At 48.9% G+C, this 24,106-nt stretch overlaps 3 protein-coding genes across 8 annotated transcripts in view; 2 read left to right on the forward strand and 1 right to left on the reverse strand.

The window, feature by feature from the left end:
* Window positions 1-485: 485 nt before the first annotated feature.
* Window positions 486-5,562, reverse strand: LOC100220010 (oxidative stress-responsive serine-rich protein 1). Of its 2 annotated transcripts, none has more exons than XM_002193596.6 (4): window positions 5,445-5,562; window positions 4,477-4,597; window positions 2,730-2,840; window positions 486-2,118 (listed from the first exon to the last, which is right to left on the reverse strand). In XM_002193596.6, exons 2-4 carry the CDS (start codon window positions 4,551-4,553, stop codon window positions 1,434-1,436), a joined length of 873 nt encoding a protein of 290 aa, XP_002193632.5. In that variant the 5' UTR covers window positions 4,554-4,597; window positions 5,445-5,562; the 3' UTR covers window positions 486-1,433. The 2 variants fall into 2 exon arrangements, with proteins under 2 accessions (XP_002193632.5, XP_030144349.4); XM_030288489.4 differs by lacking the exon at window positions 5,445-5,562 and adding an exon at window positions 5,183-5,344.
* Window positions 5,508-11,450, forward strand: OSER1 (oxidative stress responsive serine rich 1). 4 transcript variants are annotated; one of them, XM_012570267.5, is made up of 4 exons: window positions 5,508-5,601; window positions 7,886-8,002; window positions 9,781-9,894; window positions 10,642-11,450. In XM_012570267.5, exons 2-4 carry the CDS (start codon window positions 7,923-7,925, stop codon window positions 11,327-11,329), a joined length of 882 nt encoding a protein of 293 aa, XP_012425721.4. In that variant the 5' UTR covers window positions 5,508-5,601; window positions 7,886-7,922; the 3' UTR covers window positions 11,330-11,450. The 4 variants fall into 4 exon arrangements, with proteins under 4 accessions (XP_012425721.4, XP_072773081.1, XP_030144347.4 ...); XM_030288487.4 differs by lacking the exon at window positions 5,508-5,601 and adding an exon at window positions 5,665-6,108; XM_030288485.4 differs by lacking the exon at window positions 5,508-5,601 and adding an exon at window positions 6,115-6,136.
* Window positions 11,451-14,630: 3,180 nt separating this feature from the next.
* JPH2 (junctophilin 2) overlaps window positions 14,631-24,106 on the forward strand; it is a 31,316-nt gene continuing 21,840 nt past the window's right edge. Inside the window, exons 1-2 of one of the 2 annotated variants that reach the window (XM_072917045.1) lie at window positions 14,631-15,536; window positions 17,057-17,793. In XM_072917045.1, the coding sequence (XP_072773146.1) occupies window positions 15,158-15,536; window positions 17,057-17,271 (594 nt within the window). In that variant the 5' untranslated portion in view covers window positions 14,631-15,157 and the 3' untranslated portion in view covers window positions 17,272-17,793. Of the gene's footprint in view, window positions 15,537-17,056; window positions 17,794-22,621; window positions 23,406-24,106 lie in introns of those variants that run through there. The other variant, XM_030288674.4, reaches the window with a different exon arrangement.

Consider the following 24,106-nt stretch of genomic DNA (forward strand, 5'->3'; position numbering starts at 1 on the left):
GCAGGATAGAGCTGGAAGAGGGAAGTGACAGGAGAAAATGTAGAAATGAGTTACATTTGAGTAACAGCAAATACTACATGCTAAATATACACATGAAACCTAAAGAGCAAAATTAGTTTTAGTTGTATTCTTGTTTTTTGATTTATTTGGATTTTAAATCTCAGCTTCCCAGACTTGTAAATTTTAGGAATAGTGAGAAGAAAATCTACAGCAATTATCATCTAGAATGCCTGAGCCTTCTTCAGCACAGAATACAAGGCCAACTGTCCACATCTGCTTTTCATCTATTTTTACACAACTGCTTGTGACTCCTTGGCTTGCTGACCACTCATTATTCACCATGTAAGTAAAAATTACAGTACGTTACTCAGACATGGTTGTTGAGGATATACAGCCGACAGTGAAACCAGAGTTTTGTTAGGTTTAACTAAAAACATCTTGAGGGAAGATGAATATGTGCCAAATTATTCAGACTTTTAAGTTGCTGGGTTTTGACAAACATTTATTAATGCAAGTCTCGGCAAAATAATTTTTATTGCAGTATTTTCAACCAGCAGGAATGTCATAGCTCTACAGCACAAAGCCAGGATGATACACACGTCTTGTTCACCCCCTTTCCACACCACTTTATGTACCAGATGTGCTCAGAAACATCCTGTATAGATGGTTCCACCCTCTCCACTTCTGAGACTGCACAGCCCAAAAAAACTGGTAGCCTGCTTCACTCCCCCATAAATTATTCCACCTGTAAAGCACAAATAACAAAATATATTTTTACCTCTAAGAGCTTCACTTATCTGCAGAAAAATAGAACTGCTTAAGGGTGAGCGAATTAGATTAAGGAAGTGTCCAAGTATACACCCGCACGTTCTGGACCTCCCAAAAAAATGGTAAGGAAGAAGCATTCACAACTTGATCCAACTAAAACAGGAGCCAGCCAGTGTTCAAGGAAAGGACATTCATCCTATCCAAAATGCTGAATGTCTTCTCATCCTTCTCTCTAGAACAGGATAAAGAGGATGGAGCTGTAGCTGTGAAACTTTTCTCTAAGTACAGAGATACATTAAGAATGAACATTCCAAACACGTCAAAATATCAGAAAAAAAACTAGAAGTTTTTTTGGTTTCGTTTGGTTTTTTCCAAAACATAGCGAAAACAGCATACAGAGCTTCAATATCCACAGCACAAACCAAAAACCAAACAGAGCTCATTTGATCTAGAGTGCTTTTGTTAAGGTATTCAGAGACTTTAGTGCATTCTTTTTAGAACTAAGCTCAGAAACTATATTTAATTTTTCATTTTATTAGAAAACTAAACTGTATGAGGCAAAGAAACATTTAATCAAACACACAACAGTGAAAACATGGCACTGACAAGGCAATTAGCCCAACCATTGTAACAAACTCTGCTTCAGGATTCTCTATTGCTTACAGTCAGGTATACATCATCTCTGCCATGTGAGACATTTTCTTGGGAATATATAAGTAGTATTCCATGTATCCCGAAAGATCTTCAATAGTCACGTCATCCACAAAGGCTCGAGCCTGCTCAGAACAAGACCTGGGAGAGCTTGCTGAGGCTGTCCCAGAGGGAGCTCTGTTGTGCAGGGAGTGGGCATGGACTCCCAGGACTGCCTTCTCGCACTCGGACAGGACGCTCCGCAGGCCGGAGAAGGAGTACACCTCCATGGTGCGCCACTGCTTGCACTGGCACTTCCTGTCCGTACAAGGGCACTGCCTGCCGTTGCTAAGCATGGATAAGGACTGGAAATCTGAGGTTTGCTTAGAACACAAGCTGTTCTCAAAGGATGAGCAGAGAGCAGGGCAATTCTCCTCCAGCTTCTGCAAAGGCTCTTCGGCGGTGAAAGCTTCCAACGGTTCAGTTCTGTCGTTACTGGCCTCAAGGTGAGAATCCTGCCCGTCCTTCGTACCACGTTCTGCTGGGACAAGAACATCTGAGCTGATGACACCCTTCGAAGTGTCTGCCTGGGGTTTGTGTTTCAGCTGGCTGTTGGCTTTCATGTTGCAATAGGTGAACTTGGGAGGGTGCAGGACCGGAGACTTGGAGCGCCGGCGACGTGGGACCCTCGCCGATCCTCGGGAAGGCTTCCTCACACACCTGCAGGGTTCAACAGGTGAGCAAGTGGGTAACTCCAGAATCTACACAACAGCTCAGTAAGCTCTAAAATGTGATTAAAAACATTTTACAAGATTATTTTTCTGCTTGGAAATACCCGATGACTGGACACTTACAATCTCTGACACAAACCGCGGAGGCCTCTGAAGAAATTCGGGTTCCCCCAAAGGAAAGATACATACAAGGAACCCTTATCCAAGGTGCTTCCCCCCAAGTCTTCCACCTTAAGCAAATGATACTCATCCCAAATTGAACTGTAGTGCAGAACCTGGGTCAGTCGGAGCTGCTGGCAGAGTCACACTGAATATCCAGGTACTTCAAAAGTAATAAAAGAACCCAAGAGTGAGATGAGAGGGGGATGAAAAGGTTTAAGACTTGCAGAAAAATACTACTGATGATATCAACAGAAAATAAAGTTTTGGGAACCCTCTCTAAGAGAAGATGCAATATTGTTTTTAAAGACTTTGATGAAATCAAAGAACATATCAGTTATGGAAACATTCTGTGACAGAAAGGAAGGATGTCTTCAAGCAACTAATTAACAATAACTCGCACTGAAAGCAGCCTGCTTTGTTCAATGTGTCATGTTTTACCCATGCCACACTTCCTTGGAGCTGACAGTCTGCTGCTTGGCTCCATCCATGGCTGCTCTTGTCGTTGTTCTGAGAATCGTCCCGTCGCCCACGGACAGAGCTGCAATACATCTGGGTAAAAAGGGAAATGCCACATCACAGAAATGCCTGAACAGACGGCTCCAGAGGCCCACATTCAGCCTGTGTGCTTTGGATGCTCAGCTAAGCCCATCACATTTGCTGCATTGACTCCCTCCGTAGTCAGTGGGTAGAAACAGGGCCTTAGAGAGATTTATACAACCCCACTTACTATACTGACCTCGTCAAGTGGCTAAAGATAGGTGAGATGCAATGAAAGGCAGCCAAAATGCCCAGAGGTTGATGTCATGCCCTATTTGTACTAAAATGACACATTAAAGGAATGTAAACTCAGGTTCCAAACATTCTTGTCAGACAATAGTCATTAAAGGTAGCCTTCTACTCCTCTGAAATGCAAAGTCAGGCACCTGGAGCAGCAGGCTGTGGAGGAATCAGTGAAGTGGAGGAGGTACAACAGGCAAGGACAGACTGCTGATTTATTTAGTTCTCATTAAATTTTTGACATAAGCATGGAATGAAAAAAGCATCTGACCTTGCAGGTCTGGATGAAAACATAAACACCTCAGCACATGAATCTGTATTTTTAGTTATGATGGCTGCAGGTGTGATTTGGAACATGGGAAATTGTAAAAAATGAGGCTGAAATTCTAGCATAGAGCCCTAATACTCTGCCCAAAGTTGATCTTAACAGATTAGTCACAAGATTTGAGCTGTTCACAACACATGCCTGCAAAACAAGATCTTTTTATGCCTAAGATGTCATCAGGAATCAACCAGAAGCCCACACAGTCTGCCAGTGGTACTACATCAAAAGCGTTATGATTAATAATCACAGTTCCTTGATAGAGAACAGCTATTTTTTCCACAGTGCTCAGAAGACTTCCTGAAGTAGAGGGAAGGAGTAGCAAAGCAAAATAATTTCCACATGCAGAGGGAGGCCTGAATTCACAGTGTTGCTGGTAGTGGGGATGAATTCACAACATAACACTGTCAACACAAAAGTTCCACTTGTGTTTGTAAATTCCCAAAAGGCTTCAAGTGAACTGTCTCAGAGTGTTAGACTGCATAATTTTATCAACTCTTACGCTACATATTATCAGCACACCCAGTATCTCACTGAATAAGTTTTTACTGTAAAATATCTGCAGACATTTTACTCCACAAAACCCCCTGAAATCAGGAATGCTCAGAGCTCATATTTATCCTGACCTTTCCCGGTAAGACTGGGCATCCCAGCACACTCTGAGGTGTTGGTGCTGCTGTCCAGATGCCATCCAAGCAAAATTTTGTGCACTAAATAAAGGCTTATAATGTGGCTGGAGACACCAGTGTTTAGAGGGACAGACAAACAAATTCTGTCACACCAGGCTGACTACAGCTATGTCAGTTAAAAGTGGATTCGCTGCTTTAGGTGAGTCTTTTCATGCTTTCATGTAGTCACTGTGTGATTTCAGTTGGATATTAGTCAAAATTACTCTGTAATAAAGTACTGGTTTGCATATTAGACAGTTATAATGACTGTATTTCATCTGAAGTGATGCAGTTCAGAGGGAGCAAAGAACTTTTCAACAAATGTTTTTTTCTTTTTGAAATGTAAAATAAAGGAAAAAAATACAAATATGTAATAAAACCCCGACAAATTACATTGCCTTTTTTGTTGCTCACTTACCCTGCTGCATCCACTCTCAGCTTTTTGAATGCTGTTTGTAGACTCTCCTCATCTTCATCTTTAGCTTCCAAGTCCATTGATGTGCTCTCAGTGGGTAACCAACTGTGCCATATAGAATAAACTGAAACATAGACATTGGGATTTTATACCGAGGTCTGAACACAGATGCTGTGTACAAAGCTGACTGACGGTGTGATGGGTGCTCATTTTTCTGTGGGCAGTGTCACTGCCTTCTGACCAGACCTGCGTGGGCTTTTCACTGTGAACGCCAAAGCCTGAGTTTCTCAGAACAAGCACAGCCAGTGTCAAAAATATCAAAGTGTCTTTTTATCAATGTGTGAACACAGATCTGGCAACCTGTGTAACTTTGAGCTGCGAGCATGGCACCTGCAGCAAAGCTTCAGAAAGGTTTCAGGAGTCACAAGATGGTTTAGGTTGGCAGGGACCATCCCGTTCTCTTGCTCAGGCAGGGCCATCCCACACTGGTTTCCCAGGACGATGTCCAGGTAGCCTTTGAATAACCCCAAGAAGGAAGATTTCGGAGCCTCCCTGCACAGCATGTGGCTCCAGAGCCTCCCTCAGAGCAAAGCGTTTCGTTATGCTCAGACAGCGTTTAGCGTGTGCCCACGGCCCCGCTGCGGTCCCCAGGCAGCACCGAGCCCAGCCGGACTCTCCCCTCTGTGCCCACCCCTCAGGCCCTTCGCACCTCGCCGCGATCCCTCCCGAGCTCCTTCTCCGCGGCAGCAGCGCGGGGGCGGCCGGGCACTGCCCGGCGGGACAGCCCCGCGGGGCCGCCACCGGAGCCGGGCCCGCGCCCGCCGGGGGCTCCACAGCCGCGGCCGCCCAGCGCCGGCCCCGCTCCGCCACCTTCCCCGGCGCCTCCCCTTGCCGCCCCGCCGGGAAGACCCGCACGGCCCCCCCGCTGTCCCGGGCTGTCCCCGCTGTCCCGGGCCGGGGCCGCCACTCACCCACCGCCGCCGGCCCGGGGCGCGCAGCACAACAGGACGTGACGTCACCGCCGCGGGGGCGCGCCCGGCCCCGCCCGGCCCGCCGGGTGCGCGTGCGCGAGCGGCGGCGGTTCCGGGCGGCGGCGGCGGCGGCGGCGGGCCGGGCCCGCGGAGCGCGGTGAGTGCCGCGAGAGCCGCTCCGTTCCTGCCCATCCTCATCCTATCCCCTCCTCATCCCAGTCCCTGCGCGGGTCCTCCTTGCTGCCGCCGGGACCGGGGAGCGCCGTCCTGTCCCCGCGGCGAGCCCTTCCCGCGCGGTTCCCGCCGCCGGTCCCGTGCTGAGGGCGGAGGGCGCTGGGGGAGCTCGGTGGGTGCGGGGCGGCGGTGCTGGATCATGGCCGAGCCCCGGGGCCGCGGCGGGGGCTGCTGGCGGGACGGGCTGGGGAGGGAGCGCCGAGCGGTTAAAAGTGCAGAGTTAAAATAATATCAACTAAAAATGGAGCGTACACGAGTTCGTGTCCCGTGGGCCGTGGCCCGGAACGCCCGGTTGTGACAGCCCTTCCCGTGCCCGTCGTTAGCCCGCGGGAATGGAGCTGCCCGTGCCTCGTCCCATCGCGCCGCGCTCGGCTGGGCTCGTAGTGCGGTGGTGCGGGGAAATAGCCGAAAATAAAATGGAAAAGGAAAGGTGTGTGTTTTCCTGGGAGGTAAAAACCGTAAGTTTCAGTGTGCTTTTTAACATGGTAAACTTTAGCTGGTTTTCACAGTAATTGATTTTTTTTTTTACGCTTGTTGGCGCGTGCATCTAAAATGCCTAAGCTTATACTTTGTTGTCACCCAGTGAGACTTTTATCTAAATAAATTCTGCATTGTTTTGAGGGTTTGCAGTGTTGGTGATGAAGGGCAGCACGATAAAATATTTAGTCTAAAAACTGGTACTCTGTTTGGAGTAATGTACAGTGACTTTAAAACTTTTACTTTCATCTTTTTGGTACGGCTGTGTAATACAGGAGTTTGCTGTTAAAAAAACCCCCAGACTTACATAGCCTGACTTTTGGTTTTTTTTTTCATTTCAAAGAATCATCTGAGGATGACTTGGGGGACAAAGGAATAAAAGTGAAGTAGAGACCATCTGTTTCACCAGAGCAGTAATATTTGGCTAAGGAAAAATATGAAATAGTAACTTGCTCAGATGAGCATCATGTTGTCAGTGTTTAAGCTTCCTCTCCTGTTTACTCCCTGGCTGACTCATTGGACACCATGTGCCTTGAAATTGTTATGATACATTATCCTTTTGTGTGTGTCATAATATCTGTGCGCAATCCAGGGCAGCCAGGTGAAATCACAGCACAGAGCAGCAGTGAGAGGGAGAGCTGCCACCTCCAGCTGCAAGGAGAGGACAAGGAGACAGAGATTATCCCCATCCCTCTGCATGAGTGACTGAGCTGCACAGCTGCTGACAGAAAAGGGCTCAGTGAGGAGAGAGTTCTTTTCCTTGCTGCAAAACCAGCTTGTGCAGGGCTTTGCACTTCTTTTTGCTGAAGTTCATGAGGTTCCTGTTGAGGTCCCACTGGTGTTTCAGCCATTCATCCCAGTTTGGTGACATCAGCAGACGTGGTGAGGGTACCCTGCCACATCATCCAGACCATTAATGAAGATGTTAAACAGGACTGGACAGCCCTGTCCCTGGGATACACTGCTGGGGCCTGACCTCCAGCAAACCCAAAGAGCATCAAATTTAGAAAGATTTGAGGTCCTTTGCACTAGATTAAATGATGGCCAGGGTAGATTAAAAAAAATATACATCTGCCTTTTTTTTTTTTTTATTTAAAGCAAGGCATTCTGATTGCTTTTTGTATTTGTTTGCATTTTTACTTGTTCACAAGCTGATACTGGTAAATTTTAACAACTATTTGTAACCATAACACCATGTTCTGATAGGACTATGTAACTGTTGCTGGGACCTAGACATAAGGTCAAAAACTTTTGTCTGGCTTGAAACTTTATCTTGTTTTAAGAAAAATCTCTTGGTTTGTTTTTTTTAAAGTGTATGTGTAACACTGTGTCCCAAATTTGGAAAGAAGAGTTGTAGAAGGTTGATTGTTTTTAATAGTGTTGTTCCTTCTCACTTTCACTTCTTCTACAATTGTTCTGGTAGCACTGTAAGACAAGTGGAAGAGTTTGGCTGGGCTGTAATGTATATGCAAAATGCTGTTGCCACTAAATTTGACTTTGAATTGTTAATTCACCTACAATTGTACAAGAGACTGTTCATTTCATTCTTGGGTATCTTAAAGCTTGTTCTGAGTCAGCTTTCAAAAATATTCTACTAGAATGACCTCAGCTTTGTGTGCTCAGTGTGCTATTTTGAGTTTATTTTCATGTATTATGGTGCTGCTGGGCAACTAATGTTTTTAACAAGGATTTGGCCCTTATTTTCATGTGTCTTTTTTTTCTGATTGTAGCAGTACATGGTAATTCCATCACCTGCTGGCCATCCCAATGATGAAATCAGAAGCTAAGGATGGAGAAGAGGAAAGCCTGCAGACAGCATTCAAAAAGCTGAGAGTTGACACAGCTGGGTGAGTAACGCCACAGGGAGGCACAGACCTAACATCTTACAAATGGACTCAAAGGGAACACCCTTGCTGTGAAATTTGAGGGAATGAGGTAATTGCCAAAGGTTAGGGACAGAAAGCTTTCATTGTAGTTAAACAGAGTGAAATAAATTCACTACCTGCAGACTGCACTTCTTAAGGAATTGTAAATTGTTTGATTGTTGTCAGCTTGCAGCAGGTTTGAAAGAAACCTCACAATCATGATAAGCTGACAATGTGCTTGAAATGAATTGTGGCATGAATCTGGCTGCCAGAGGTTACCAGTACTAGAGTCTATAGGACTAGAACTCTGCTGTTAAAATTAGGATATTACCATGGTCCTGAAGGCCTGTCATGAAAATAAAATCACATATTTTCCCAGGAGAGAAACTTTCTTTCCATGTCAGTAAGGGAGAGCGTTAGATTCAGTGCCTGATTCCCACACAAACTATTTTCATTGCTGTCACAAAATTTCTATTTATAATCAGAATCACTAAATGGGAAAGAATGCTTTTTGTGTTGTCTTGGTTTGTGGAGATCTGACACATGGCACCTACTTTCATTGTCCCAGGTGACAGAACACAAGCACTACACATCTTCTGTTGGTAATGATAATTTTTACCTGAAATTAAATAAAGGAAGGCTTCCATATAACAGTTTTTTTTCTGCTGACAAATGTGCACCATTGTAGAATCTGGGATCCCACAAGCTGTTGTCAGTGATGCAATTACACTGTCACTGAAATGAAAGGGTAGGTAAGGCAACATCAAGGTGATAACTAGAATTAGCACAGAGCTGAGATTGCAAGTAGATGGGCTTCTAAAGTTATCTTTTGTTTAAATAATTAAACTCATTAGTAGTGAATTGCCTCTCATTTCTTCAGTATCTTTAGTACCATCCTTCAGCTGGGCAGAGTTGATTACTTTGGAGTTCTTACTGGTGCCTTTTGATCTTGTGTTCTGTATTCATTGTCCTTTAAATGGAAATTAGTTTTATTAATAATTTGGATTCTCTTAACCCCATCCTAGATCAGTGTGTGGGGACTCATTTTCACTTTTCAGGGAATCTGTCCTGTGTACAAACTGATTTAGCATAGGATTTGGAAAATAATTTTCTTGGGACTTCCAGTCTAATATGTGAAGTTACAACTTGAAAGAATTGTTCTTGGGTTATTGTGGGTCCTTCAAAATGGGAGTGTGGAATGAATTCATAGCACCAAAAAAATTAGTAAATCTACTAAGGCCCCTGCCTTGAATAGAAGCTGAAGGTCTGACACAACTCTGTGGCTCAAATGATTCAACTTGCAGGAGTATGAAGAGTTTTAGCTTACGTTGACAGGCTCTGTTAGACAGAGGCTTAAGTGTTCTTCAGCTAAACAAAGTCTATTTATGTCCAAAGAACATTTATTTTTAGGAAAGAATGGCTTATTTGTCTCTGGAAAAAGAGACTTGTTTCTTCAGTGATGATGTTTCTGCCTTTCCCTCTCCTGGGAAGCTGAAATTTGGCCATTGTGTGGGTTTGTCACTGACACGTGGGGCTGTGAACGGCATCTCTCGGTCAGAGGGTCTGTTACACAAACCCTGGGCATAGGAGTGTGTCAACACTCATCCTGCTGATTTGGGTCTTTGTGGGCAGGTCTTTGAAGCTGTATTCTAAATGATTTGGAGCAGTATTTTCTGGGAAATAAGATGCACAAAAGTTGGTTTTCATAATCATAACGTTAACCAGTGTAGACTGTTAACTCTTCATTCTGTCTCTCACAGATGTACCACTTCTCTCTCTGTGGGTGATGGGACAAGTCCCAGAGCAATAGTTAGAACAGTGGCAGATGAAACAAAACCTAAGAATGTGTGTGCTTCTAAGGAAACCTGGCATGGGTAAGAGAAGCTTGGGATTATCAGACTATTTGCAATGATACTGCCTTGAAAATGAATATGAAGTAGACAGTTTCTAGTTGGTGCCCCTCTAAACAAGAGACCTGAGCTGCCTGTAGCAAAGAGCTTTATAAAATACTCACACCAGCTTTTTCTCTTTATATATGACTGCTGTTCTTTAAGTTAGGTGAAGTGAAAGGAGATGCTGGTCACTCATAGGTGGCTAAACGTTGTAGATATTTCTCAATGCAAAGTTGAGCTGCTGGTTTTGAATCAGACAATCATGAATGCATCTCTTTAAATCATTGTTGGACACTGCAGAAGGTGTCATTGTGCCTTGAAAACCAGATTAAAATAAATAATTGGTTTCTAGAGTATCTCTGCAGAGCTTCATGCTCATCTTAAACAAAATCATCCTTTGCCCTTAATCCATTAGTGTTGTGCTCTTTTCTTGTGCTTTGTCGTTCTTGTAGTGATTATTTTGTCATGTCTCACATGCTTTACTCATTTTCTCACCTTTAAAGCCCACTCTCTGGGATGCATTTCTGTAGTGTTCCTTTTATATTTTATACAACTGCTTGTCTAGAGCTAAGTCAAATTCCAAGACAGCAGACTAATGTGAGCAAACACTCCAAACCTAAAGCTTGTGCATGCAATATAAATGCAGGAGAGATTTTGCCCAGTGTTACTTATTACCCAACAATAAGTATTTTGGTAAATCCTCATTCCCTTTTTGTCCTTGCCTTGCAGGTCTGTGAAGAAGCCCTCGAGAGGAGTTGTGAGAACCCAGCGTCGCAGGCGTTCCAAATCTCCAATTCTTCATCCTCCAAAGTTTATCCATTGCAGCACAAAAGCACATTCCACGTGCAGCCAGCTGGTGCAGAAGAGCCAGGCTGATGCCCAGGAGGACAGCAGTGGGTTTGGGATGCCAGTCCCAAAGGAAGCTTGTGCACACGAACACTGCATCGTTGCTCTGGATGTTGGCCAGAAGGGAACTGAGGAGTCTTTAGGAGTTTCTGTTGCACACTTGACAGCGGAGAACACACAGGAGAACTCTCCAGCTGCAGCTTCTCCAGTGTCCAGAACAAGCCTAAAGACTACAGAGCTTTCTGACTTCCAGTCTATGTCCAAGCTGAACACGAGTGAGCCGTGTGCATGTGCAGATAAAACCTGTCAGTGCAAACTGTGGCAAGATATGGAAGTGTACAAATTCTCTGGCTTGCAGAACACCCTCCCACTGGCACCTGATAGAACGGTTTCTGAGGATCACTCCCAGCCTTTGCCATCAAGAACTCCCTCAAGTTCTCCACGCTCTTGCTCTGAGCAAGCCAGGGCCTTTGTGGATGATGTGACAATTGAAGATCTTTCGGGATACATGGAGTATTACTTGTATATTCCAAAGAAAATGTCTCACATGGCAGAAATGATGTACACCTGACAGCAGCAGCACTAAAACCAGAAGAGTGGCTGATTTAAATCTGCCCTCAGGCACATCATGTGAATATGCAACCCACTCCCTGCTCACTGTGCTTGCAATAAAAACACTTCTTTGCATCTCAGCTGATGTTGATTATTTAAGCTGGACAAACAGTTTAGTTTCAGCATTATAATTTAAGCTTGGAATAGATAACGTGGTAAATGAACCTAGAGCCTATCTGCCTGTACTTAGGAGACCCAACACTAATTCTACTTTGTTTCCAAAATCCTCTTTTTGCTTTGTTGGAGTCCCTAGATTGCTTGGTGATAAGAGCTCTTCTTGTGAGACACCTGGTGTCACTCAGCTCCTTTGAAATCAGTTTGACCTCACGTTGTAAGACTCAGGCTTGTGGTTTTGGATGCTTGTGCCTCAGATTTTATTTCATAAAGGAGTGTGACCATCTCCTATCCTCCCCTAGGTAGTACTGTTACTGGAAAAGTGGAAAGCAAACCTTTCACTGAGTTTCCAACAGGCCTAAGAGACTTGTGTTGCAAGAGAAACACCCTGCATTCTTCAGGGGAGCTGCTGCTGTGGTTAACCAAAGGAAAAGTGAGGGCAAGGGCTCTGCTCACTGTATTTGTTATGGTGACCAAACCAGAATTTGCTCATTTCAGTGGTCTTAATTCATACACTGTCTGTCAGTTTTGGGGGTTTTTAGCTTCTTTTTATCCTACTCTATAGGACCAAGTCTTATCCTTCCTTCAGGCATTAAAACCCATAGACTGGAGTGAACAGTTGTCACTTGTAGGGAAGTCTTGAGCACTGTCTCCACTCCAGTCTTGCTAAACGATATCACTTTAGCTGCCCTGCCCAGCTTTGCGTTCTCCTGGAATTTACTGCTTCAGAAGCAGGCAGCCTTCCATACACAGTGTGCATCAACACAGTGTCTCTTTTATGAGTGTCTAGCAAAGGAGCATCCCATCAAATAATATAATTGGATGGGGGTGAGAAAAGTTGCATTTGGGTTGTCTTTACTATTTGTGGTACCTCAACTTCCTGACGTACAAGATGTGGAGAAGGAATGGAGACAAACATTTTCCTGCAAAGTCATTTGGTGTTTCTCTTGGGTTTTTTGGTTTTTTTGGCAATTTCTGTGGCAGCACCTGGTGTCTCAGAACAAGTGGCCATGTAAGTTCACCTGTTTTGCCAGTCCTGAAGTGTCACCTACACCATGCAGAATTTACCTGTGTCCCACATCTCTTTCTGTGCTCTGCAATAGCTGCATTTCTGCCACCTGTGTTCTGAATTCAAGGCAATTTTTTGGTAACTGTTGTCTACAAAACTGGGCTGCAAAGTGCAGAATTACTTTATTTCTCAAATAATTATTCTTAACAGATCTCAATTGCAAATTCTAACCACAGCACTGTCATGGGGCTGAAAGTGCCTTTCAAGACTGCACTGCTTTTACCATTTCATTCTTTAGTGACCATAGACCTGTACTGCAGGGTTTAGGATTGCACTGCCCACTGCTCAGTACTGTGTTAAAGTGGACTGAAATCCAGGAGATGTAAAAATAGTAGAAAAATGTGAGCTGGTGCTGACTGAGAAGGGACACAAGCAGTGCCACTAGAGGTCAGCCCCAGGCTGGGGCTGGCTGCTGCAGCAGGCTCAGTCTTTGGAGAGAATGGGAATTTTTCTGCCAAAACGAAAAAATAAGAGCAGCTCTTATTTCTTTGGTGCCTCTTATTTCTGTGTGGTGCCTTTGTGCACACAGACTGTCAGTGCTTTCTGAAGTTTGTGTGGGTTTGTTGGTGGTCAACAAAAGCTCTTTAAATGTCAAAATCTGCATAAGTTATTAATGTTTAAACAAAGTGTGCAATCAGTTCACAACTGTGCTGTGTAATTAGGAAAAGTTGCTAAGTAAATAATTACATAGTCCTTAACTTGGCATCCTCTTGGGACAGTTACAACATCTTTGGGCTTGTAAGTGCTGGAACACCGTGGAATACAAGACCATGAGTTGCTGCAACCGCTGCCTTAACGCTTTCTCTTCTGTTACCACAAGTTGTTTTCAGATGTTTTGGTCTTCGCAGAAACCGTAAAGCAAAACCTTCTGGTTTTGCTTTGAGAAAATGTGGATTTATGGCCCTTAATCATGCAGCAAGAACCCTGAAAACTTGCCTAAGTAGCCTAAAAACTTAGTTTAAAACAACAAAAAAAATTTAACTTGAGCCAATTTCAAAATCTGACTTTTTTTTTAAAGAAGGCTTTAGTGGGCTGGTTCTGCCAAGTGGCACTTCTGACTCATGTTGGAGTCCCTTACCAAAGAGCTCACTCCTTCCTGTGGCTGAATAAAAGTGAAGCCCTGTGTAATTAACTTTCTAACTTGGTCCTTCTCACCTGTGCCTGCAGGTGTTCTGTGTTTATGTGCCGTCCATACACAGAGCTTCTCTTGCAGTTACATATTGTGTGCTTCCTCTGTGCCTTTCCTTCCTAGAAATGCCAGTGTGGAGGTTGAAAGTTGAAAAACTGAGTCCGAACCCACCACTGTCTGTGGCAGCTTTGCTCCAGAGTTTGGTGGTGTTTTGGGAACTCCCCTGGAAGGGCTGATAACACCCCACAGCTCCTGCAGCTTCTCAGTGTAGTGGTCAGTAAGGGAGGGGCATCTCTCCGTGGTCTTGCTGGGACAGTGTCTTTAGGAGTGGGATGGGTGTGCTGGAAGAAGAGAGGGCTTGGATCAGCCTGGCCTTTCAGTCCTTGTCCCCTGCCATCTATTTGATGACACTATTGCACACGAGGTGTCCTGTCACACTCCGTGTGTCTGAAACTCTCTACCATCTTCTCCACACACAGACTGAATCATGCTGCTGGCTATTAAACAGAAGGAAATTTGGGAAGTTCGTTGTTTGGGAGAGAAGGATAAATTACTACTACTGAACTTCTTTGAGTGCCCTAAAGCAGCTCTGGAAGGTCACTTTGGGAAGCAGCAGAGGGGCAGAGTGAGCTGTTTGCTGTGCTCTAACTCCCTGTTCTACCTCTGCCCAGTTAAACACGGTGTGAGCGACCTGGTCCTGGGCACACGTCCCCGCATCCCGCGGAGCTCCGGCGGAGCGGGACAGCGGCTGCCGGCCCGGGGGAGCGGCGGCCCCTTCCCAGGCTCTATTTTAAGCAGACATTTACTTTCCCAGCCTCTTCTCCGCCTGGATCCCTGCCCGGGGCGGGGGACGGCGGAGGGGGGGGGTGGGATGTGTCTCTCCCCTCCTTCATAAAAGGGCCCCGAGGCGGGGGCCGGGCTCCAGGGGGGGTTATTTTTGGGAGCAGCTCCTGGGATCCGATGGCCTTGTTAGGGCAGCGCTGACCTTTCTCCCGGCGGGGGAGGAGAGCGGGACGGGGCGGGCGGCAGCGGCCGGGCGGGGGAGAGCGGCCGGCCCGGGACCCCCATCCCTTCTCCGCCGCGGGGATCGGGACCCCCATCCCTCCTCCGCCGCGGGGATCGGGACCCCCATCCCTTCTCCGCCGCGGGGATCGGGACCCCCATCCCTTCTCCGCCGCGGGGATCGGGACCCCATCCCTCCCTCCTCCTCGGGGCGGCTCCCCGGGCGGCCCATGCCCGTGCCCGCGGGGCAGGTACCGGAGTGGCTGCCCCTACGGGGGGGCTGGAGCTCGGCCCGCCCTTCTCCCCTCCCTCTCGTCCAATTTCTCTCTCCTGCCGTGCCCCAGCCCCTCGGCCGGGCCAGGCGAGGCAGGAGCGGCCGCTGTCGGCGCCCAGCCCGATCCCTCCGGGGATGCGGGAGCCCCGGCGCGCTGCCCCTGGGAACGCTGCCCGGCTGAGGGGCACCGGAGGGCACCATGAGCGGCGGCAGGTTTGATTTCGATGATGGAGGCGCCTATTGCGGGGGCTGGGAGGGGGGCAAAGCCCACGGGCACGGCATCTGCACCGGCCCCAAGGGCCAGGGCGAGTACTCGGGCTCCTGGAACTACGGCTTCGAGGTGGTGGGCATATACACGTGGCCCAGTGGCAACACCTACGAAGGCTACTGGTCCCAAGGCAAGAGGCACGGGCTGGGAATCGAGACCAAAGGACGGTGGGTTTACAGAGGCGAGTGGACCCATGGCTTTAAGGGACGGTACGGCGCGAGGCAGAGCATGAGCAGCGGAGCCAAGTACGAGGGTACATGGAACAATGGCCTGCAGGATGGCTACGGCACCGAGACCTACGCTGACGGAGGTAAGGGTGCCTCCAGACAGAATGGGAGGGGGATGAACAGTGTCACACCCAGCCTGTGCCAACAGAGGTTGCATGTTGTCTCTGCTGAAGGGCTGACCTGGTCCTGTTCCCACTAGACAGGCACAGTGTTCTACAATGAGCTGTTGGGGTGCTTCAGTCAAGAAGGGGATCTTGGCCTCAGCCATCTCATCCATGTGCATGCCCTGATTTTCCCAGCTGGGCACAGAATGTGCAGCTCACTGTCTGCAGACGTGAGGGAGGATTGCCCCAAGCTGCACTTAAGTGTCTCTTTTGGCAGTTAATGCCAACCAACTTGATTTTGTGTAGTCTTTGACTCCTGGTTCCACAGGGACTGATTACTGCAGCTTCTGGCTGAACCAACCCAGAAATTCCCAGCTGGTGCACCACAGCAGTGAGCTGTGTGCTCGCTCACCAGGCAGCGAGTTGTGAATGTTCTTGTGTCGGATATAAGCCACCTACAGCATCCCAGCACGCTTTCCCTATGCATCAAACACTGCCTGCATGCCTCTGATGAGCTGCCCGCACATCTGCTTTGCCAAAGACTTTTGATTGAGGCTGTCTAAGCTGTTTAGAATATGTAGCCACACATATTCCCTAAAATAAATCCCTCTGGTTATGTGGAAGGTTTCAACCTCCACCACTATACAACTGCACCACGTAGTCAGATATTTGTTGTGCTGTGTAAATGCTTGGTCTAATTGTGTTCTTGCATTAGTGGCAGTTCTGGGGTTAGAAACATGGCAAGAATTTCTGTGCAAGTAATTTAGTAGCTCTTCAGCATTGTAATGTTCCAGGCTGCCACATTTAGGATAGCCAAATAGAGAGGGTGATTTGAAAGAAATACCCTTCAAAATATGGATGAAAATTGTATCTATATTTGTCTAGGACAGGCACTGGAGTTAGTTTATAAAGCAAAATTAATATAAATCCTCAGAATGAAAAGCATCACATTTATAGACATTAGAAAAATTGACTAATTTAAGACTGGCTTTCAGAGCTATGTTTTTCATAAATATTTCTCAGTGAGTTGTCTGGATTTGTGGCTAACTTTGAGAACACAGTCTTGAAGTTGGCCCATTTTCCTTGTGCCCTTAGATGTTGTAGGTACAGACACAAACTGACACATCCCTCCAGCTCCTTAAATTTTTGCCCCTTCTGCCCTGTGGCCATGGAATGGTTTAATGGGTGCAGGTTGTGGCCTTCATGTGAGGCCATAAGGGGAGTAGGTGACATGGAAGATGTGCTCTGATGAGTAAAGAGCAGCAATCAGGTAACTGTCAGCAGCAGCTGCCATTGGGAATTTCATTCTGGAGATGTCAAGGTCTCCTTTGAATTTGTACGGTTGCTTCCTAAAATGCAAATCCTTCTAAGGGTGAAGGGCTACTGGAATTCCAGTTAATGTTCTGGGGGAGAATTTTGAGTAGCAAGACTTGACATAGGGGTTTGATTAGATATGGGACAGAAGAACGGGAGAGATGAGGCAGTGCTCTCTCCTGCAGGGATATGGAACATCCTGCTCTGTCAGCACAGTGCTCCACAGGGTGTTTGTCCCTCACCCAAGAACGTGCCAGCTGCTTGGTCCCTGGTGCCACTGGAGGCTGGCAGTGTAGCCCTGATCCATGAAGAGGTGCCCTGCCAAAACACTGAGCTCATGAGGGTTGTGCTGGGGTGCCCAGTGGCTGCTCCATGTGCTGGGTCATCACACCCTGGCTGATCTGAGCTGCTCATTCAACACATGAGCTTCTCTGATGGCACAGCAACGTGGATAAAACTGCAGCCAAAGCCAGGGATCACCATCCAGCATCACATCTGAAGGACGGAGGTGGAATGGTCTCACTGACCTGCAAGACCTTTTCCTGTTTGTTCTCCTCACCTGCACACAGCAACCACCTGCAAGATCCAGATGTGGCCAGACTGCTAATGGGACCTGTTCATGTTTGAATTTGAGGTTGCCAAGATAGACATCTGGAAAGGCTTTGGATATCTGCTGTCCCTTGAGTAGGGGACACGATTCCCAAGCCCCTTGGAAGCCAGCCACACGAGGAAAAGGGCTCTGGGAATGTGCAGCCCTTGCCAGGTCATTAGAAACTTTAGGTCATGGTTGGACTGTTTGCAGATTTCAGGGAAATGTAGCTGATTCTGATGTTTTAAAATAGACTTTAACTTTTTATATATACATATATATATAGACATACATAAAAATTTACATTCCAAAATACACTTAAAATATACATAATAGAGTTGTCTGTGTTTGAATCTTGTGTCTGTCCAAGATTCAAAAAAAGCCTAAATCTAAAGTGAAGCTTTTTGAAATCCCATATAGATTTTTAGTGCCTAATAAGAACCAGGGTTATGGTACAGTTTAGCCCAGGCACTGTGTGGGTTATTTGCTTTTCTCCCCACTACCAAAAGCCTATTTTTGTGAAAGCTGTGGGAGACTGATGGCTTTAAGGGGATTGAAATCAGCCAAGGGGTTCAGAGCTCCTGGTGTGGCTGTGCAGATACAGTGACATTCTGATATATCTCTCTGTGTATCCAAGCTGGATATACTCTGTGTGCTGCTGTCACCAGGGGAGAGCTCAGAGCCCTTTAGAGGGGCAGAATGCTCTGGCTGAAGCATACAGTGAGTGGGGTTGTGGAAGGCATAGCATGAAGGAACTCATTGTTCTGCAACATAAGCTATGAGTAAACATGTAGTTATTTGGCTTTGCCTAGTGAGTTTTGTCCATGCTGTAAGGAAGGCCTCATTTTTTGGATACTTCTGCGCATTTGACTGTGAGTCAAAACTCTGAGTCAAGTCTTACTGCAGAAAAAATGCTCACTGAATCATGCTGCATACCCATGGTCCAGCCCAAAGCCTGGCTTTGTTGTACAAATAACTGCTTATATGTGTGGAGGGGAAAAAAACATCACTTACAATCAGTGCAGCCTAAAACAAACTTATTTTTGATACTGCAATTTGTTCTCAACGGTGCTAAGGAAACAGTGGTGTCAATTAACCACGAGGAAACAATTAGACCCGTCAGTGATCACAAGACCACAGAAGAGGGGAAAAGAAATGCAGAAGTGCTTTACTGGGGAGAGGAAATGGATGAAAGGGAGCAGTACAACTCTTTCCTGTGGCAGGGCAAGTGCAGTGGAAAGGGGCCTGGACCAGGACAGAAGGAGCATCCATGGGATTGTGGCTGAGAAAGGAGGAAAGAAGCCTGGGAGAGCCACGATGGTGCTGGCTTTCATCTGCTGTCTCTGTAGCAAAGCTGAGTGTGACCCATGAATTAATATAGTGAATTTTTTACCCCTCTCTTTTCCAGAAGAACCCACCAGACAGTACTGCTGGCACCAAAAGGCAGCACTCTGTTTTTGCTGGCCTGTCCTGCACATGGTGCTGTGCATCATTTAAATGTCCCTGGCCATTCACACTGAGTTCTACCCTGCCTGTCATCGCAGTATCTGGATGACAGCAGGGGACTGTAGGGCAGGGAAGCGATTTGAGCTGTTTGCATTATTCACGTGGTTGTTTGTATTATTTACATTCATCACTAATTATATGGGAGCCTTGAGACAGGCTGGGAAGGGGAAGTGTGTCACTGCTGGTGATGGCATCTTGCTGCTGGGCTGGAGGGCACTGGGAGCTGAAGCTTTTGCACTGGATGCTGCTGGGGTGAAGCAGAGGGTGCTGACACCCCTTTGGAGTGCTTGGAGGTGAAGGCTGCAGGGATGTAATTTCCACTGATCCCACAATTTAATCCTTCCCATCCTATGAAGTTACCCAGGCAGCATCACCTGCTTTTGGCTGGGGCTGCGCAGAGGTGATGAATCATATTCCTGGGGGTTGCAGAGAAGCAGTTTTCATCATTAGGATGAGTAAAAATGCAGCCAATAAAGGATTACTTGGCCCCTGTTCCCTACTAATCACACCCTGATGAGATGAGGTGTCTCAGTCCCGCTGCCCTGATAAATCACCAGCGCTGATGAGGGAGGCAGGGAAGTAGGCTCCCTATCCTAAAGAGAGATTTATTTGTTCCACATCCATTGCTTTTAAATGATTTTTTACAGCACCTCAGCAGTGCATGAGCCCATGGCAGCCTGGCTGACAGCTCTGCGTGCTGCCCGTGCCCCCTTGCCCAGGCTGGGTCAGAACCGGGGTGTGGGGGTGGCTGGGGGATGTGCAGTCCTGCTGCAGGGGGATTTTGCAGAGCCCCATTTTCTGTGGAGTGCCTGCACTGGGCCGTGCTGGTGAGGCAGGGCTTGGCTCTGCTCAAGCCTTGCGTGCCCTGACGCACGGCCCAGCCGCCTCCAGCCGCTCCCTGCAGCCTCTGGCTCCTCTCCAGGGCTGCTTTATGGCCCTGCCCTGGCACGGAGCCTCGGCTGGGCAGGGAATGGCAGCAGGACAGGGACATGGCAGTGCCTTCTCGCCCCAGCCTTGGCTGGGCAGCTGTGGCAGCACTGTGTCGGTGCCCTGCGTTCATCCAGGCGGGGTTGGCAGCTCTGGTCACAGGACAACGTTGGTGCTGTAGGGGCTGAAATCAGGGAGCAGAGAGCAGCCTGCAGAGCTGAACGCTGCACTGAGGGTGGCATTCCATCCCTGCTGCCCGGGGACCCGCTGTGCCATGGGGCTTTCCCACCCCGCTGGCTCTGGTGCAGTTGAGGGGGACAGAGGGGGATTTGCTGGAGTGCAGCAGCTGCTCTGACCTGACCCCTGAGGAGTGACTGAACCCCCTTAACCTGCAAGATTTTCCAGAGTTCCTTTTCCAGGGAATTAACATGGCGGCATTACCAGCTGCAGCCTGATACGTGTGAAGTTGTTCCCATCTAGGAGAAGGTCTCCAATGTCACCCTGATCATGTGTCAGCCCTGCTCGCTGGCTGGGCGGGTGGGATGGAGCACTGACCTCACCAGGGAGGGACATGGGGGCACTGTGGGGGTCTCTATAACTCCAGTTTGCACTAGGAAGACTCATCATCGTTTCATGGAGAGGGATTCAGGAGCATGGTGAGCAACATTCCCAGATGCCTGGGATCTCCAGTGATGGTCCTTGACTCCTGACTCGTGCCCAAACCCATGCTTATTTTTACTTATTTTTCCCCAGAAGAGCTTTAAACTCATCCAAGAAAATGGAAAATGACCCCTTGCTCTGACAGATGGCTCCCCATGGCTGGCTGAAATCTGCAGATTCCACATACAACCTGAACCCCTACATTTCTGTAGGGGAGACCAACTGTTTACAGGGACCCCATAATCCCCTGTGTCACAGGGTGGGCAGGGGCTGGCTGGGGGCAGCTCACCCAGGGCAGCAGCTGCTGCTCACTTGGGCACTTCTTGTCTTTCCTGGCCCTCAGCACTGTAAGTTAACACTCCACAGGCAGGTCCAAAGAGGATTTCAACGAAACCTGAAGCTTGGGAGGAGAGATTATGCTGCAGAAGTGGCCTGGGAGACTGTAAAATATGCACTCCCACGATCGCCAAAGAAGGAACTGGATTTGCTCCTTGGGGAGCAGGGTCATCCCTGGGCTCAGCAATAGTGTCTGAGGGGGGAGATTAATGCCTTGAAGATGGGTCACCCCCTTCTATCTCAGCCCAGCCCAGCTGAGTCTCCCCAGAACCGTGGGAGTGCCTGCTCTCCCAAAATTATATGTCTTCTGGTAGGTGACTGCTTTTTGCCAACCAGGTTTAGGACAGATGTCTGTGAAAATACCCCCAGCACAGCTGACCCTTCACTTACACAAAGCAGCACCTGGGAGACTAAAGGAATAGAGTGGCCTTTCCAAAAGCATTTGTGCTCCCCCATCATCCCCTGCCTGTGCTCCAGGCTGAGGGAGCTGCTGGCAGCCTCTGTTCCACAGGGTGCTGGTCTGGGGTGGCCCATTCCAGGTCCTGCAATGCCAGGAGCAGAACGGAATGCTGCCTTTGTTTTGGGTGGTTTGCTGGTTTCTGAGGCAACTGCTTCTAGAGACTGGTGAGAGACAGGCTGGGAAGATGTCTTATCCCATCCCATCCCATCCCATCCCATCCCATCCCATCCCATCCCATCCCATCCCACCCCACCCCACCCCACCGGGCTCAGGGATGCTCTGACCTCCCCTGTGCTGGCATGGTGGTTGCTGTGGCTGAAGGCTGCCTGCTGCCCCACCAGCCCCCTGCCCTTCCCAGGAGCTCTTTTTGTGGGGCCCCTGATGCAGCTGATTTAAGTCTCTTGACATCCTGGTGAGAAAAGTCAAACTGGAAGTCTCCACTCTGCTGGAGCCTGTAAATGTGCTCACCTTTGGGATCAGGGGATCTGGAAAGGAGAAGTCCCAGTCCTTCAAGGTGTCGCTGCCAAAGTCCTGCTGGTTCTTAGCAGGGTCCTGTACCCAAGGTGCAGCCCTGGCCATGGTCCTTTCTGTGTCTCCCATCATATGACACCATCTGCCCACTCCAGCTGGGTCTGGAGGAGTGGGGAGGGGTGGTGCTTTCTGGGGCAGAGCTGAAGGAGCCCCACACAAAGCTGCTTCCCTCCTCCCTTTTTTGCCCATCTCTTGCTTTGTGCAGTGTGGCGCAAACCTTGATGTTGGCAACTTAGAGAAGCCATAAGTCAGCCCCAAGGAGATGTGGCTTCAGGCACCAGGGCAGTCCATGAACATGTGGGATCCTGACTAAGGGGCCTAGAGCTGCTCCTGGCAGCCTGCAAGTGACAGACTGCAGGACAGGCTGAAAGGGACTGTCACCATGCCAAGGTCAGATGTGCCACCGCAGCTCACGTGCCCGCTGGGGCTGCTGCCACCCTCTGCACAGCCCAAACTCCACCCCTGTGGGCTGCTTCCTGCTCCATTCTCTGGATGAAAATCCAGATCCTGTACAGTAAGTGGCTTTGGGTTTGCAAAGTGTCCCCCTGTGCCTCAATCCCTTTGAAATGAGCTGTCCCCTGCCAGCAGAAGCTCTTGGGCTGGTGTCCTCTGCTCCCTAGGCACTGATGCTTTCGCACGTGGGTGAGCACCAGTGGAGCTGAGTGCAACGCCACAGCTCAGCTCCCTTTGCTGTCCCAGGACCAAGCTGCTTTCTCACGCTGCCCGTCTTGTCTCCCGCAGGCACATACCAGGGCCAGTTCACCAACGGCATGCGGCACGGCTACGGCGTGCGGCAGAGCGTGCCCTATGGCATGGCCTCCGTGGTGCGCTCCCCGCTGCGCACCTCGCTGTCCTCCCTGCGCAGCGAGCACAGCAATGGCACCCTGCCCCAGCAGGACTCGCCCGCCGCCAACCCCGAGAGCCTGCCCCTCTCGCCCACCATCACCCGCGGCGGCTTCGCACTCAGCCTCTACGCGGACGCCGAGGCCGGCAAGGCCAAGAAAGGGGGGCTCTTCCGCAGGGGCTCCTTGCTGGGCAAGCTGAAGAAGTCCGAGTCCAAGTCGTCCTTGGCCAGCCAGAAGAGCCGCGTCAGCTTCCTCAAGAGCGAGAGCGGCATCAGCTCGGCCGCCAGCGATGCCACCTCCACCGTCAGCCTGGGCGAGGGCGCCGAGGGCGAGGAGTACACCCCCTTCGAGTCCGACATCGACGCCACCACCACGGAGACCTACATGGGCGAGTGGAAGAACGACAAACGCGCCGGCTTCGGCGTCAGCGAGCGCTCCAGCGGGCTCAAGTACGAGGGCGAGTGGCTGGACAACCTGCGGCACGGCTACGGCTGCACCACGCTGCCCGACGGCAAGAAGGAGGAGGGCAAGTACCGCCACAATGTCCTGGTCAAGGGCATGAAGAAGCGTGTGATACCCCTCAAGAGCGCCAAGATCCGGCAGAAGGTGGACAGGAGCGTGGAGGGGGCTCAGAGGGCCGCGGCCATTGCCCGGCAGAAGTCAGAGATTGCGGCATCCAGGTGGGTGTTTGGAACTCCAGCATGCAGGTTCCCGTGGGGATGGTCCCCATCCCATGTGTTTGGGAGCTGTCCCTTTTCTCATCCCCTCTCCTGTCCCCCTGCAGCCCTGGTCTAGGAATTGTTACCAGCCCTGGGCAGTAGGAATTGTTACCAGCCCTGGCACGCAGCAGGATGGGGAGCATCCTGATGCTGTGCCAGGCTGTCAGAAGTGCTGGGCATTGATGGGGCAGCCTGAGAAACAGAGGGTTTGATGATGATAATCCAGCAGGCTCACGAGCAGTAAGACGCGTCCCAGACAAACTTGGGCTGCAGCAGAACACAGTTTGGCCCTGGAGCCCTCAGTGTGGCTCTGGGGAAAGTTTGTGGGATGCATTAGGGTTGTCAATTTTAGCAGCTGAGTGTAATTGCTCCGCTGTCCCTGCTGGGATGGAAGAGAGAGGAAATAAGAGTGGCTTCAGGGTCTGCCTGGAAAGGGCACGGGAAATTCTCCTCCTCCAGCTCACATCCCTGCCTGTGTCCGAGCTGTGTTGGCAGTACACTCCTCCTGCAGCATTCCTGCCAGTCTCAGAGCTGACCTGGCAGAGAACAGAGACATGGGAGCCTTCGCTCCTCTCCTCTTCTTTGGGGAAATGTGGTTGTAACAGTCCTTGAGGTTTCACCTGACCTCACTAAGAAAACCTCACCCTGCACAGGCTTTGCTC

This window comes from Taeniopygia guttata, chromosome 20, assembly GCF_048771995.1.
Source record: "Taeniopygia guttata chromosome 20, bTaeGut7.mat, whole genome shotgun sequence".
Taxonomy (NCBI): Eukaryota; Metazoa; Chordata; class Aves; order Passeriformes; family Estrildidae; genus Taeniopygia; species Taeniopygia guttata.